Source organism: Hemiscyllium ocellatum, chromosome 43 (genome assembly GCF_020745735.1).
Source record: "Hemiscyllium ocellatum isolate sHemOce1 chromosome 43, sHemOce1.pat.X.cur, whole genome shotgun sequence".
NCBI classification, from domain to species: Eukaryota; Metazoa; Chordata; class Chondrichthyes; order Orectolobiformes; family Hemiscylliidae; genus Hemiscyllium; species Hemiscyllium ocellatum.
This window is the reverse complement of record NC_083443.1, coordinates 11,332,537-11,350,035: the sequence shown is the minus strand read 5'-3', so window position 1 is coordinate 11,350,035 and position 17,499 is coordinate 11,332,537. Positions and strand designations below refer to the sequence as shown.

Genomic DNA, 17,499 nt, shown 5'->3' with positions numbered 1-17,499 from the left:
CTTTCGATTTATCCAATTCTTCTCCCCGATCTTTGTCCTGCCCTTCACCTACCACTTCACTTGGGTTCTCAGTAAATCATAAACTTATTGGTTCAGGACAATGTAGCCTATGTAGGCACCTCACTTTTTGTTCATATTTTAGGAGATGAACTGTTTAGCTTTGGGTTATGTAACTAATAGGCTCAAAGCTATACACTGAACATCGAGTACACTGCCCTACCGAATCTGTCCTGATTTTATGTCTTTTGTAAAGACTCTGGTGGCTTTTTGTACTGGTAACTTGAATGGATTAACAGTTCCATTGGCAACTGCAGCAAAAAGACATTTGGATAGATACGTGAATAGGATAGGTTTGGAGGGATATGGACCAGGTGCAGGCAGGCAAAACTAGTTTAGTTTGGGATTATGTTTGGCATGGACTGGTTGGACTGAACTGTTTCCGCGCTGTTGGGCTATGTGACTCTAATTTGGCTGCCACTGGCTTGGAAGCATGGATTGCTGGTTCCCATGAATACCCATTTCATACATGGGATTGAAGCTGGCTTCTGAAGATTGGCTGCTGCCAGGGCTGCTGGTGTGAGTGATGACGATGCTGGGGATCTGGGCAGTCTGCACCAATGCAACATCCACCTTCTTCAGTCCAACACCATCCAGATTTCCGACCACCTGGACAAGACAATGAATCAAGCAAGAGAATTTGGTCAGCATTTCGTTGCTGGTCAAGAATGATCCAATTCAAACAGTAAAAATGGTCTGCCTTGAAGAGGTATGATACATTCTTCATTCGATACCCATTCCTTCATATGAACAATTCAAAAGATGTTAAAGAGACAATGTTATTTGATAGAAACCCTTTCCAAGTTACTCTAGGAGAGCCCAAATACATACTAATTCCACAACTGGCACGCCATGGATTTATTTTTATTCACTCTTGGGACATGGGCATCACTGGCTAGGGCAGTATTTATTACCTAATTTAATCTCTAATTGCACTTGACAAAAGATGTGGTGAGCTGCCTTCTTGAACCACTGCAGACCTTTTGAAGTTGGTACACCTACAATACTGTTCGGGAGAAAGTTCCAGGGCTTTGGCTCAGTGACATTGAAGTAATGACAATGTACAGTATTTCCAAGGCAGGATGGTAAGTGGCTTGGAGGGAAAATTGCAGGTGGCGTTGCTCCCCTTGTCCTTCTAGGTGGCAGTGGTCATGGGTTTGGAAGGTGCTGCCGAAGGAACCTGAGTAAATGTTTGCAGTGCATCTTGTAGACAGTACTTAGTTGATTTATTTATTGTCATGTATATTGTTATGAAGGTGTAGAAGTGTACTGTACTTTTAAGAGAGTGAAGGACTTGGCAAGCACACTCAGTGCTAGAGAATTTACAATGTAACATTTGGTTCAGAACAGATAGCACTGGCTGAGTTGCTATGAGACAAAAACAAATTCAAATTTGGTCAATCGGTTAAATTATACCCTGAAAGCACCAAATTCCAATCAAGTTTGAATTAAGTATATTGACAATCTTAAAAGCCAATGACACAATCCGATGCTTTGGGGGTATAAGACCGGGGAAAATTGAATAGTTGAGAGGAGAACTGCTGAGCTATCAGCATGTAAAGACTGCCTGAAAAATAGCTCTCTTAAAGGTACCTTTATCGATCAGTAACCTGTGAAGCAGAATCCCCAAGAAGAAGACAAGAAGACAGGAATACAGAGACAAACCAAAAGCTGTATTGATTTTGAGATAAGAAGTTTTGTTTTGTAAATCTTAATTGGGAGTTTAACGGACTAGTATTATAGAAGAGAAGGTAAAAGATAGGTTAGAGGAAGGGGTTGTAAATAGTTGTTAGTTAATTATTCTCTGTTATACTTTAAGAAGTAAAGTTGTTAATTTTTACTTGAACTAATTCTTGGCCTATCAAATTCTCACAGATTGCTGCAATGGAATAAATCTTTTCTACGTTGCTGGTTTTAAATTAGCAGAGGGGTTTACCCCATTTCGTATCAGTATCCTATTAAATGTACAGTGAAAAGTGAACATTACTGCTACTGAAAGTCAGTATTGGAGGGAATGAATGTTTGTGAGTGTGGTGTCAATCAAGTGGGCTGCTTTGTCCTCTGTGGTGTCAAGCTTCTTGAGCATTATTGTAGCTGCAATCATTCAGGCAAGTGGGAAGTATTCCATCCCACTCCTGACATGTGTCCTGTGGACAGACTTTTTTGGGGAGGCAGGAGGTGAGTTACTCACTACAGGCTTCCTTGCCTCTGACTTGTTCTTACAGCCACAATATTTATAACTAACCCATTCAATTTTTAGTCAATTGTTACACCCAGAATGTTGATAGTAAGGGATTCGGTGATGGAAAAAGCTTTGAATTCCAACGGGCAATGGTTAGATTCTTTCTTGTTGGAAAAAGGTATTGCCTGGCACTTGTGTGACCAAACGTTAATTGCCACTTATTAGATCAAACCTGGATATTGTCCAGGTCCTTTTGCATTTAGATATAGACTGCTTCAGTATTTGAGGAGCTGTGAATGGTGCTGAACATTGTGCAAACGTTGGCAAGCATCCCCACTTTTGACCTAAAGGAGGGAAGGTCATTGATGAAACAGCTGAAGATGACACTACCCTGAGGAGCTCCAGCAGAGATATCCTGGAGCTGAGATGACTGGCCTTCAACAACTACAACCATTTTCCTATATGCCAGATACTATACTAGCCAGCAGACAGGTTCCCCCAATTCCTATTGATTCTAGAGTTGCTATGAGGTTCTTATACCACACATGGTCAAAAACAACTTTGATGTCAAGGCTATCAGTTTTGCCTCACCTCTGGTTTTCAGCTCCATGCTTGAACCAAGACTATAATGAGGACAGGAGCTGGGTAGCCTTGCCAGAAACCAAACTGGGTGTCACTGAACAGATTATTGCTGACCAGGTGCTGCTTGATCACATTATTGATGATTCCTTCCATCACTCTATTAATGATCAAGAGTAGGCTGATGGGGCAGTAATTGGCCCAGTTGGATTTGTCCAGTTTTTTTGTGTACAGGACATACCTGTGGTGAATTTCCACATTGTCAGGTAGCTGTACGTGAACAACTTTGCTATGGGGCACAGCATACTGTGGAGAGCAAACCTTCTGTAATATTGTCGGAGTGCTTGATGCAGTGAATGTGGCTTAAAAGTTGAATCCTCACAGAATCCCTATAGTGTGGAAACAGGCCATTTGACCCAACATGTCCATACCCACCCTCCAAAGAGTAACCCACCCAGACCCATTTCTCTACCCTATTACTCTACTTTTACCCCGACTAGAGATTTGTACCCCAGAGATATGTAGGTTAGGTGCATTAGTTAGGGGTAAATGTGGAGCATTAGGGGATTGGGTCTGGGTGGGTTACTCTTTGGAGGGTCGGTGTGGGCTTGTTGGGCCAAATGATCTGTTTCCACACTGTAGTTATTCTAGGATATTATGACTAATGCACCTAACCTACACATCCCTGAAAACTACGGGCAATTTAGCATGGCCAATTCACCTAACCTGCACATCTTTGGATTGCAGGAGGAAACCGGCACTCCTAGATGAAACCCATTCAGACAGGGGGAGAATGTACAAACTCCACACAGACAGTCGCCCAAGGCTATAACCAAACCTGGATACCTGGTGCTGTGAGGCAGCAGTGCTAACCACTGAGCCACTGTGCCACACTGCAGCAACTCCCCAAGGCTTTTCAGCAAAACCTCCATTGTGAGAACCTAAGATAACTTAATTATTTTATTAATTGATGGGATGTGGGTGTCACTGGCTAGGCCAGCATTTATTGCCATCCCTAATTGCCTAGAGGGCAGTTTAAGAGTCAACCACATCGCTGTGAGTCTGGAGTTCAGTGAAGGGCAGAGTAGGTGAGAATGGCAGATTTCCTTTCCAAAAGGGCACTAATGAACCTGGTGGGTTTTTCCTGACAATTGGCAATGGCTACCTGGTCATCATCAGACTCTTGTTTCCAAGATTATTACGGAATTCAAATTCCACTATCTGCTGGTCCCCAGAAAATTTCCTGTATTTCTGGATGAATAGTTTGGCAATAATACCCACCTGGGTCATTGCCTAAGAGTATGCCATTTGGTCCCAAATGCCTGCTTTCAATATTCAATACATGGCTAATCTTCTTGTAATCACTTTCTCACCACTTCCACTATTTCTTGGTTCACCAAGAGACCAAAAATCTGTATATCTTAAATATGCTCAGTAATAGGGCATTCACAAAAGGATAGAACATTCACAGCTTTGGGGTAGAGCCTTCCAAGATTCACAAACTCTGAAATGATGACTATTTTATCCTCATTTTGGTCCTAAACGACTGAGCACCTCATCCTGAGATTGAGCCTGTCATCTAATTTTCTCACGCAGAGACAACAACTTCTCAATACCTACACCTACAAGGACAGGGACAGCAGGAACACCCCTGAGGCATCCATCAAAGTCACCCCCCACCACCCCCACAACTACTTGTAGAGGTTTCACTGTTCCTTCAATGTTGTTGAGTCAATAGTTTTGGAATTTGTGTCTAACCGATTCACCAATCTGGTTGCTGAAGTTGAAGAGGGAACTCCATTATTGCCTTCTTGAGGGCAATAATATACCACTGATGCTCATATTCCAAAACTGAAATGTTAAAAAATGCCATCGTTTTAAAATAGTGACATCCAAAACTACTGCTGATTCCCAAATTATAATGAATGCAGTATGTTCTTGTTTCTGTTCCGAGTTCTGAAAGTCACATTGCAAATCTCTAGATGTGAATATCAAATTTAATGTAGTTAAGAATTCAGCCTGTAATCTTCACTGTACCAGTTGGATGTCTACTGATCACAACACTGGGACAGAGACAAGCACCATAATCTTAAAGGACAGCAGCAAGTAGTATAGCTCTGTTTTATGTCATTGCCTGGGATTTTCCAAGACACAGTAAGTTTCATTGGGCGGCTTGGTGCACTTCAAAGTGGTGTGTATTGTCACTCCTACATCACTGATGCACAAGCCCCTGAACATGCTCTGTAGTGGCTAATCGATATAAATAATTGGACTCAGTTCAATGTAAGATATTGAACAGAGGAATGTCACCCAGATAATATTTGTCAGTGAATATCCAAAACACAAGTTTCTGGATTAATAACTTGCCACTTATGTGTGTTATATTTCTCTGTTGGTATTAATGAAGAATTACCACCTGTGGTTTTCCTATGAATAATCAACTAGTAACATTTGCACAAATCCCATGACACCAGCTGTTAATGACTCAAAGTACCATTTTAGCACCATCACCCATTTGAGCATGTTGTGATTTAAAAGTTCCAAAGCATTCGACAGAAGAATAAACAATACAGTTGTAAATATTTTATTTTCACCATCAGTATTAGAGGGATATTTAAAGAAACCAGCGTGTGCAGAACAGTAATGTCCCCTCAGTTGGCACACCGAGATGTCACAGGGTGTGTCTTCACTGTGTAGATTGCACCGCCAACATTTCTGTCATTTAATCCCTTGCCCTCTCTTCTCCCCTTCTCTGTTGTTCTTTATCCCAGACTCTCAGAGGCTGGAACCTGTGCAAAATCTCTCAAAGATTATATGCCAGAGAATCTCTGACATGAAATGTAGCTTGCTGTTATAATTTTAACCTGTACTTGTAAGTGTAGCAAAGTGTGCAGTAGTATACAAAAAGCTATTTAATTATAGTGGACATAAGAAATATGAAATATTACATCATGTACCTGTAATGGTATGTTTACATGTGTGTGTCCCTGTATGCAGGAGTGTGTATATGTCTACTACTGTGTATGTCTATGTATATGTCAATGTGTATGTGAGTCAGTGTGTGTCTCTATCTGCATGTGTTTCCATTTTTGTCTGTATGTGTATCTGTTTGCATCTATGTGGTTTTAATTGGGGTTTTGTGTATTTGCATGCCTGGGTGATAGTGTGTATCAATGTTGAGAAGTGTCTATATGTTTGTGTGTTTTGTGCATCTGGGTATGTGGTCTGTGTCTCTGTGTTTGTGTGACTGTGTGTTTGTATGCATCATTCAAGAGGATACTGGATAATTAGTTGGATAAAAATAATGTGAACTGGTCTGGGGAGAAAGCAGATTGGCACTGGGTCATGTTGCTCATTTAGCAAGCTGATACAAACATGTTGGTCTGAATGACCTCACCTTCACCCTAACATTTCAGTGATTCCGTGATTCATGTGTCTTGTGTGGATTTGTGTGGATTTGTGTGCAAATCTGTGTCTTTGTACGTATCTACATGTGCATGTGTCCATGTGTGTTAGTGACTGAGTTTATGTGATGCAAACACAAACACTTAAGTATCATACAAAATTCACGATATTGGCTATAGCAAGTATATCAATGGTTTGAATACAGCAGTGATACATACACAATGATCTTTGTCTCAATCAGTGAAAATTAGAGGGATATTTAAAGAAACCAGCTTGTGCAGAACAGTAATTTCCCCTCATTTGGCACACCGAGATGTAACAGGGTGTGTATCCATTGTGTAGATTGCATTTTGTAGAGTGAAAGTAAGACTTTCAGTCCAATTTTGAAATAAACGACCACAAAGTTAAAGCAACATATATACTGACATCTAACCAACATATATGCTGACGTCTAACCAACATATATACTGAAGTCTGACCAACATATATACTGAAGTCTGACCAAGCAATGGAACTCCTTTGTTGTTGGAACACTCATGTTTTGCTCACTTGCCTAATGGAATATGCTGGTATCTACCTTGGCAGTGAGTCCCCCATCACTCCTAGGACTCCCTTCAATCATCGAGATGTTTGTCATGTTAAACGATGTCTGAAATGAAAGCAATTCAGATTGTGGAAATGAGCAAATATTGGCTTCATGAATCATAAGAAATTCCAGATCCTTTCTTCTCTAGGAAACTACTATAAATCTTCCATTCCAATGCCATGCTATATCTCTCTTTCAGTCCAACACCTTTTTTTTTCTGCTAAACGTATGTTGTTAGCAATCAGTGCTTGTGCACTGTATATCCCAGTCTCATCTTGGCTTTTGCTTTCCTCTGTTCTATCTTGAGCTGTCATGACACTCAGCAGTTGAAACTAGTCATCTGGAAATTTATTCTGAGACCTTTATTTTATATGTTCCGAAAAAGTAGAAAAAGCCTGATGGTAAATGTGCTGGGGTTCTGTTTAAGATGCAAAATCTTCCTCTTTCACCTTTCCTTCTACTTCCCAGTTATTTACTTGACAATAAGAAACTCTTCTAGAAGAAAGTGAGGACTGCAGATGCTGGAGATCAGAGCTGAAAATGTGTTGCTGGAAAAGCACAGCAGGTCAGGCAGCATCAAAGGAGCAGGAGAATTGACGCTTTGGGCATGAGCCCTTCTTCAGGAATGATTCCTGAAGAAGGGCTCATGCCCAAAACATCAATTCTCCTGCTCCTTGGATGCTGCCTGACCTGCTGCGCTTTTCCAGCAACACATTTTCAGAGTGAGTAAGAAACTCTCCCATTCGATTCTCAGGATGTGTCTCCATTTCTTCTTGAAGACATACAGCATGATCCAGAGAAGTGAACTCAGTTAGTGAACTATGTGAACAGTCCAGTTTGCCTGACTGACAGACTGACTGATTTGGGTTGGAATGTGAGACCCCATATCAAAGCCATCTGGCTCTGGTACAAACGTTACATTATCCTGTTCCCCATGATACCCACTGCCAGAAATAAGGCAGAAAACTGGCAGAATCCCTGTGAAATTTCAGGGCTTGCTAAGATTTTGGCACAGATCCAAAGATAAAATGTACTTTTCCACAGAGGTAATTCCTACACCTAGTATTCCAGTTTCTTGCACTGTTTATTGAGATTCTAAATCTCTATAAGATGCTTCCTTTCAGGTTTCATGCTTAGGGCATCATTTAGGCCTTGACCAATAGTGTGAAGTAATCCATAGGATCAGCTGCCTATTGTGCACTACTCCTGAAAATTGGGAGTGATGTGGAATGGTTGGCTGATTGGATATTGTCTGTGTCACACCACTCGGGAAAGTCTAAATTGCCCAGTTATGCGCCACGCAACAGGAATGGAATTGGTCTTTGGCAATAGCACAAGACAGGCTTGCAACTAATCAATTGCTGATTCAACTACTCATCACACCCACATCTGTTTTTCATTGATATGAAAATCATTGAACATTCAACAGCACCTTCCAAGCCCCTGACCCCTATCATCTAGAATAGAGAGGGTAGCAGATACATGGGAAAACCACCCACTGTGAACTTCCCTCTGACGTGGAAACATATTGTTGTTCCTTCTGCATTGCTGGTTCAAAATCCTGGAAGTCCCTTCCCAACTGACTGTGTATGTCCCTGCATCATATGGATTGCAGTGATTCAAGAAGGCAGCTCACCACCACCATCTCAAAGGATGGACAATAAATGCTGGCCCAGCCGACAACACTCACATTCCATGAATGAATAATTGAAGAACAGAATTTTTAAAAATTCAAACCAATATAAGTGTCAGGGAGAAGAGGACTGAAGTCTATAAAAAATAGTTGAAATATATCCTCATTTTATAAACTTTGGTGGAAAGAAGAGGGTATGGTCAAAGATCTACTGTTGATTCACTCAGTCTGGCTGATGCTTCTGACAGACACCAATTTCACTCAATAAGTCCATGTAGGAACCTTTCCCAAAGATCTCATAGCTTACGTCATTTTGCTTAGTTGCTGCTATTTGAAGTGAGCAATTACCTTCTCAAAGATACCCGAGTCATTGTTTTTCAATTTCGATTTCTCCTTGGTGTCACTTTGCTCAGTTGTATCCTTGCTGAATTCACAGGAAACGGTCCTGCTGACAGGTCTCGAATTCACAATGGAAATGTCAACCTCATTGTCAGTCCAGCCCTAGAATGGAAAGGTAGATAAAAGTTAAGGATTGTTTAATATCCTGAATACAGAGACACTGATAATCTTTGAACCAGTTTTCTCTTCGCATCACTGAAAGCGACAAATAATGATTTTGTAGAGGTAATATTACTCGACCGATAACCCAGCAACCCACATCCTGTGGATAGGGGTGCAGATCCCCTGTGGTATGTGGTGGAGTTTATATTCAATCAATAAATCTGGAATATGAAGCTAGTCCCAGCAATGGTGACCAGGAAGCTGTCACTGATTTTTGTTATTTAGGAAAACTAATTTAATTCATTAATGACCTTTAGGGAGGGAAATCGGCCATCCTTACCTGGTCTGGCCTACACATGACTCCAGACCCACAGAAATGTAGGTGACTCTTAATTGCCCGCGCGAAATGGCCAAGGAAACCACTCAGTTCAAAGTAATTAGGTACGGACATCAAATGCAGACCTTACCAGTGATGTCCACATCCCATGAAAAAATAAAGAACAGTAAATTAGGCTTCAAGGCGCGATTGTTGCAATTGTAATGAAATCCCCAAAGGCATAAAATTATTCAGTTTGTACTGCTGGTCATATCTGGTGTTGGGGAGAGTGTATGTACTTGAATGGTTTTAGGCGAAGGCAGATTGTAACATCAATCAGTTGGGAGATAAATTAGACACACATTTGTCAAGCATGGAGTACTCTGTTTTGCCCTAATCAACCAGGACCAAATGTGCACCAGGCTGCATGAGGATTCCCACACCATGCAGTCATTTAAAGAGCTAGCTTTAGTTACTGATGTGGTGAAGGTCATGAAGGTACAGCAGCTTGGTTTTGGACGTCTCTTGGCAAACAGCAAGGACAGACAATTTGGTCACACAATTGTTGAAGAGATAAGCTCAGTGTTGTGTCAATGCCTCTCACTGTCCACAGAAAGCCCTGGCCACCACAGGTTTTCAGACAGTACACCCGGGTTTTTAGGCTGTTCACATGTTTATGGACAGTACACACAGGTTTTTAGATTGTTCACAGGTTTATAGACAGTACACATGGGTTTTTAGACTGTTCACAGGTTTACAGATGGTACACACAAATTTTTAGACTGTTCACAGTTTCTTAGACTACACACACAGCTCTTTAGAATGTGCAGACATCATCCCTCACAAAGGAGCAACACTTGAGGTGATTCAAAAAGGAGGTGGTCATGTATGTATCCTTGCTTTAAACTATATGCAGGAGGACTACATCCAAGCTCAGATCTGAAAAGGAGAATTCTGACTGAAGCCACCATCAGCCATTTCCATGGAGGTCACTGAGGCCCTGGTTGACCCTGTTTAGGACTGCTGACCCAGATGCAAGATTGCCTGGTGGTCATGAATGGCTTTGTACCTCAAAGCAGCAATCACATCTACTGCTGGCATGCACCTCGAGCCACTTCTTGCTGAAGGTGTGACAGGACCACACACAAGGAATATAGCCAAGCCAAGCTGAGATTGATAACCCACCTGAATGACCCAATTTAAGGTGTTGCCAAAATCTGGGGTCATAGATGGTAGGAAGCCATCGCCCTCAAGGATATTATGACTGCAGTTAGGAGGTGTGAGCTGGCTGGTCATTGGATGATGAGCACACAATTCATTACCAGAGTCATCAGATATCAGTGAGCTCTTGATCGTGAGATCTCACAAAGCAACTGGTGTTATGTCAATGTGTGATTGCTTAGCAAGTTAATAAAAGGCTAGCAGATGAAGTGAAAACTGGATCTAAGGTTTATTGCATGCTGTTGACAAGTATGAAGTATGGATCTCAGATGCTTATGTCCCCAATTGTTTCTGTCTGATCTCTTCCATTTCATGCCCGCTTGTCCTGCGAGAGAAGGAAAAGCATAATGGTGATTCTATGATGCTGTGTCTGAGTAATGGGCCTGCTATAGAGGAATTGCTTGAGATAGCTGGAGACTGGGAATGGTGGGTGTGAAGTTGGCATGTTTGGAAGATATACAAGGGTGAGGTGGAGTAACAGAACAATTGGAACTGCTTGCTGTTGAGTGAGTGAGACGTTTCTGGTGCACCATGAGATGTTGGTGGTGCAATGGATAATCAATGTCATCTGAAGACATACTCAGTGACCTTGACCACCCACATGAGGCTACTAAACTGTTTCCAGCACTGCAACCAGATCTTTGAAGCAGACACCATGGTTTAACTTCCCTGAGGAGAAAGTGAGGACTGCAGATGCTGGAGATCAGAGCTGAAAATGTGTTGCTGGTCAGGCAGCATCCAAGGAGCAGGAAAATCGACGTTTCGGGCATAAGCCCTTCTTCAGGAATGAGGAAGGTTTGCCAAGCAGACTAAGATAAAAGGTAGGGAGGAGGGACTTGGGGGAGGGGCGTTGGAAATGCGATAGGTGGAAGGAGGTTAAGGTGAGGGTGATAGGCCGGAGTGGGGTGGGCGCGGAGAGGTCAGGAAGAAGATTGCAGGTTAGGAAGGTGGAGCTGAGTTCTAGGGTTGGGACTGAGACAAGGTGGGGGGAGGGGAAATGAGGAAACTGGCCAACTAGTTCTATACCTTTTGGAGAGCATCTTTTAATAGTGTTCTTACTTCTCTCTACAATGGCACAGAAACATGACCACTCTCCTTCTCTCTTCCTCCATGATCAAGATCTCCAGTTCAACATCCATGAGCTAAGGAAGTTTTTCTCTCTGCCCTGGAGGTCCATTTTCTTTGTTCCTAATTGTTGACAATTGCAGTACCAGCAGCCAGGAATAGCCTCTATTTATTCAGCGCAAGCTTCTGTCAAGAGGGACAGATGGCGTTAAGAGCTGGAGGGTAGGCTAGAACAGTCTTTGCACAACACAAGCTCCCACTGCCACTCCTCCCCATGACTTTGAGTTTGGAGGCAGCCAGCAATGCAGCTGCATGCCTTGATCAAGCACTGTCTGCCTCACTGGAAGAAGTTGGTTGCAAATTGCAAAAATGGGCACAGACCAATTTTTAGCCTTTAATCTTTCTGAAGGAATCTCCTTAAGAGAAGCAATCAGGAGCAAGATAGACTGGCATCATCGCACTCAACTTTACTTGTATCATCAAGGAAAAACAGCCAGTTGAAATTAAATAGTTTCTCAGAGGGCAAAAGAAGGACAACTCACTCACAACATCAACATTTTCCATTTGTGTACGACTCTAATGTAAAAAGAATCCCAAAGTGCTTTACAGAATTGATGCAAGGATAATAGATGTTGAGTCAGCAAAAGAGAAGTGACAAACCCAGAGGGAAAAACCATGAAAGAACAGTAATGCTTGGACATGAATATTCTGACCAAACTGAAGCTCCATTAAAAAGTACAAAAGGGGTGCGACCAAGATCAATACCAATTTTAATACTTTTTCCTTCTGGGAAGTGCTCAGCTAAAGGTTGGTTCTTGGCTGAAGGAGGTTCCTAAGGAAGAGATAGAGTTGAAAACATTTAAGGAGGGAACGTGTAATGGGTAAGATCAACAGGAGAGACAGTCCTAATTTCAAGATTGAAGAAAAGGAGACTGCACCAGCTTACTGTTTGGGAGGTTGGAGAAAGTTACAAACCCAGAGGAAATGACTGAGATCATTTGAGTAGAAGCGAAGGTAGGATTTAACAACGAGCATGTTGGAGAATGAAAGCTAATGAGGATTAGACAGTGGGATGGGGCACAATGCACATTTGTAAGTTACAGAAGTTGGAGGAGTTGAAGGAATACATAAGGGCTTCAGCAACAGAGAACATGACACAGAGCAATGATGCAAGGAGATTATCATTGTGCTGAAAAGACTCTGGGCTCTGAAATTCCCCTCTGGGACAAATACAATGCCAAGGTCATGTTGAATATGTTCAAACTGACACAATGTTGGATGGCTATGAAAGATACTGGAAGGTTATCCATTGGAGGTTGTTGCTAAGACATTGGTTCTGCTCTTCCTAATCTTGAGCTGGAAGACATTAGGTCTTATCCAGGTCAGGATATCAAACAAGGAGTCTAACAATGTAGGAGTAGTAGAATGATTGGGGGTGAGGTGAAGATCCAGAGCACACTAGAGAAGCTAGCTATCTGCTGGTGAACTCTATCAAGTTCTAGAATGTCGATACGGAAGGGGAAGAGCTCCAAATTGGTTATCCTTGGTAGGAGAGTGAAGAGAGGCCAGTCCTGGAGAGTGATTGCCCTTGAGATCAAAGCTGCATTCAATCAATAGTGGCTTCAAGGATTCCCAGCGAAACTAGAATCAATAGGAATCAGGGAAAACTCTCTGGTGGTTGGAGTCATTCTTGGCAAATAGGAAGATGGAGGTCAGTCATCTCAGCTCCAGGACATCACAGTAGGAGTTCTTCAGGGCAGTGTCCTAGGCCCAACAATCTTCAGTTGCTGAATCAGTGATCCTCTCACTATCACAAGGTCAGAAGTGAGGAAACTCACTGTTAATGGCACAATATTCAGCACCATTTATGACCCCTCAGATACTGAAACAGTCCATCACAAAATGCAGTAAGATCTGGACAACAATCAGGCTGACAAGTGGCAAGTAACATTCATGCCACACAGTGCCAGGTAATAACCATCTCCAACACAGAATCAAACCATCATCCATTGATGTTCAAAGTATCACCATTATCAACATATAACTCACCAGAAACGGAACTAGATCAGCCCTATCAAGACTATGGCGACAAAAGCAGGTCAGAGACTAGGAATCTTGGAGGGAGTAACTTACTTCCTGACACTGCAAAGCCTACAAGGTACAAATCAGGCACTCCCCACTTGCCTGGATGAGTGTAGCTCCCACAACACTGAAAAAGCTTGACACTGTCCAGACAAAGCAGCCTACTTGATGGCACTACATCCACAAACAATCACTCCCTCTAACTCTGATGAACAGTAATACTAGAGAGTACCATAGACAAGCTGCAGAGCCAAGGCTCCTTAGATAGTGCCTATACTGTGGGCATAAAAGGGAGAGTGGGTGGAGGAGGGGTTTGCAAATACACTCCAAAGATTCAAAAAAGTCACTACCACCTTCTCAAGATCTACCAGACATGTACAAATAATGTTGGCCCAGCCACCATCACCTACATCCTATATATGAATTAAAAAAAATTATTCCATAGATATGAACCTTCTAGCAAGGCACTTATAGTAATGTTGACTGTGTTAAACTCTTTGCAAACATTGTGGTTGAGGGGGGGTAATGCTCCCTGATTGCAAACCATGAATTTTGAATGAGATTTTCTGGGTAAATGTTTAACTTTACCTGGTGATGTGTTTCACACATTGAGAATGTATATTAGAAATTCAGTTACATGCTTCCATTACTTTCATCCATTAATTTTATTGAACAGAGAACCACAGGAGTGTAAATCCAATTCTATAATGTGTAGCTATGCACTGGGAGTGTTAAGAATAAAAATATCCTTGTATAAACTAATGCATGTGAATGATTTTTAAAAGCTAACTGGGTTGATTACATTCGTTGGAAGACATCTTTTGGCTGAGCAAGGAATAAATTCAAATCGATGCTTTTTAATGTGATGTTGTGGTTTAAGATTGCTAATAATGAGCTGATCATGACGATACATATGATAGGCAACCAGTGTTGGCATTTGATATTAAATGTGTTGGTAAAGGGTAGGTGTCGGTAAGATATTGGTCATGGCCCATGTCACAGACTTGCTTAAATCATTTGAAATCGGTTCATGAAAACAGTATTTTTCATGTAAATTCACGAAATGTGTGTTTAACCTGCATTTTAAAATGTCTCTGCTATTATCAGTCTGTCGTGTATTTCTAATCTGCATCTGCTCACACTGTTTGGTGAGAGGCTTTACTTGACTACACTTTACCCTCTCTTGAAGGGAGGCTACTTTCAAGTTTTACTCTTTGTTATGTACTGCTTTGATGTGCGTTATGTAACTCACTGACTCATTGATTCCTATTTCTTTTAGTTATTTTGCCACATACTATAGGAACCCATTCTCTGCAAATGAAAGGAATATTCAAGACCTTCAATATTCAAGCCCTTCCATCTTTTTTGAATTATAACTTGAGGAATCTATTGTTTTCTGTTGCCTTATCCATAACAATTTTTTGTTTAATCAGATTCCACTTAATAGCCTGCAGCTCCCTTCTCTACTGTAGTATAAATTGTTATGATCATTTGAAATTTATCATCTTTGTATTTGTCCTGATGTCAGCAAGGTGTAAAGTTTCAGCAACATCTCTTTTTTGCTGTGTTCAAGTTTGGCACCATAAAGCAATGAGTTTTATTTCTTAGATTATAAAGTGCATTTTTACAGCCTCAGCCATTACAAATTTCCTCATACACAATTAAGTAGGTTTTCTATTTAAATGCAGTCACAGTTGTATTTATGTCACAAAAAACACTCAAGGCCCTGTTGTGAATAATAAGACAGTCTACCAGGTAACCTGTCTAAGGATTCTGGATTAGTGGTGCAGGAAGAGCACAGCAGTTCAGGCAGCATCCAAGGAGCAGTGAAATCGACGTTAGCACACTAATCCAGAATCCGGTTTCCAGCATCTGCAGTCATTGTTTTTACCATCCTGTCTAAGGATGTTGATTAATGGATAAATATTGTTGATATACTGTCTCCTGCCCATGTCTTGAAATGGTGTCATGGAATCGTTTGTGTTTACCAAAGACACCAAATGACATCTCAGTTTAATGTATTATCTGAAAGGCAACAGTGCAGAATTCTATCAGAAAAATTTCAGCTTAGATTATTGGCTCAACCCTTTAACTCTTGAACCTGAACCAAAGCTGACACCTAGGTTTATGACTCCAATAATGCAAATTAACCAAACTCACAATACCCATTATCAATTGGTTCAAAAAAGTTCAATTAATTTATATTTGAAGGGTTGGTTTTAAAGTGATACTGACCTAAGTCAAATAAATACAGTTAAGGCACAGATTAACCATGATCTACTTGAATGTCAGAGGAGGCCTGAAGGCTGAATAGCCTACTCTTGTTCGTATGGCTCTCAAGAACTAGTGTTGACTAAACTGTATTTCCTTACCGACTCACTATCAGAAGCAGACATGCGACTCTTGGGCCGAAGATTTCCACTTGAGTTAGACGTTTGGCTGGTCATGGTGGATTGCCTAGTGGAAAAGTAGCTGCTCGCTAACCTGTAATCCTTACGAGACAATCGCAATAAACATCGAAGGAAAGGAATGTATTTCACAATGGCAGCTCTGAAAGTGAAGAACAATAAGGGTAGCAAGTTAATTAAACTGAAATTGAAAATGGTGAACTAAGTTACCAAACCTCTGAGCCTTTATATTGGTTGGAACCTTATTGGAACACATTTGCTATATTTTTAAAATGCAATTCTATGAGCATCTCTGGAAGGACCAGCGTTTGTTGCCTGTCTACTCACCCTGCCTTTGTAACTTGCTGCACGGTTAGTGTATAAGGCTTTCCTGCAATTATATGGCTTCCCAGGACATTTTGGAGGAGTTACGAATGAAAATATGAATTAGGAACAGAAGTCGGCCACTCGTTCTCTTGAGCCTATTCTGTTTGTTAGGGTCATGATCTGATCACTCCATATTGACATCCACTCACGATAACCTTCAGTCTCTTTCTTATTGAGAATCTATCCCATCCCCGCCCTAAAACATATCACACTGCCTTTACAGGAAGACAGTTTGATAGATTCACAACTCTTTATGGGAAAGAATTTCTCCTTATCTGTCTCAAGTGGGTAACCCTTTATTTTTATACAGTGACCCCTTGTTCTCGATTCACCCACAAGAGGAAACATTCTTCCCATATCCATCCTGTCAAGACTCTTCAAGATCTTATATGTTCAAATCAAATTAAGAGTCATTTACAGAGGAACCTCAGTTATCCGAACGTCACAGGTGGGAAGTATTTTGTTCGGATAATCAAATGTTCGGATAATCGAATGTTCGGATAAGTTTAGCCAAGCAATGGGACCTTGCGATCTTGTTCAGATAATCCGAAATTCGGTTAATCAAGGTTCCGCTGTACACTGGAGTGATGATTGGAGTTACATATAGAGAAGGTAAGGGTGACATGCTTCCATTTCAAAAGGACATGAGTAAACTAGTTGGTGTTTAAAGAGTCTTCCTTTCTATTTCTAGATTATTGCATTTTGTAAATCTAAATTTAAATCTTTAAACTTCAGTTGTCAGATTAAAACTCATTCCAATCAATCACTAGTAGAGATTTACTAATCTAGTAACAAGGCCATTATGGGATCCTATTGCTCTCTGTACCATCATCCCTATTGGAATACAAGAAGTGTATTTTGAAAAAAACGTACCTGTACTTGGGATGAGTGATAGCATAGATGATTGGATTGTGAATGGCTGAGGCTTTAGCAATTACAGCTGGAACAGAGTTCATGTAGGGTGTAAGGACATCGGCATACCTACAAAGAGAGAAAGCCAGTTAAATATCAACGTGGAACATGCGATCACTTAAGATAGATACGAAGATTGGAGTATAAATTCACCCCTGGAGTTCCAGACATTGGCAGGAATACAAC

The 17,499-nt window shown here is 41.2% G+C and overlaps 1 protein-coding gene across 3 annotated transcripts in view; it reads right to left on the bottom strand.

Moving 5' to 3' along the window:
• Positions 1-334: 334 nt before the first annotated feature.
• The window catches only part of opn4a (opsin 4a (melanopsin)), a 65,930-nt gene continuing 48,765 nt past the window's right edge, over positions 335-17,499 (bottom strand). For 2 of the 3 annotated variants that reach the window (XM_060854416.1, XM_060854418.1), the window contains exons 7-11: positions 17,275-17,382; positions 16,000-16,177; positions 8,791-8,943; positions 6,801-6,872; positions 335-666 (exon numbers count right to left, since the gene is read on the bottom strand). In XM_060854416.1, the coding sequence (XP_060710399.1) occupies positions 463-666; positions 6,801-6,872; positions 8,791-8,943; positions 16,000-16,177; positions 17,275-17,382 (715 nt within the window). In that variant the 3' untranslated portion in view covers positions 335-462. The remainder of the gene's footprint in view (positions 667-6,800; positions 6,873-8,790; positions 8,944-15,999; positions 16,178-17,274; positions 17,383-17,499) is intronic. The other variant, XM_060854417.1, reaches the window with a different exon arrangement.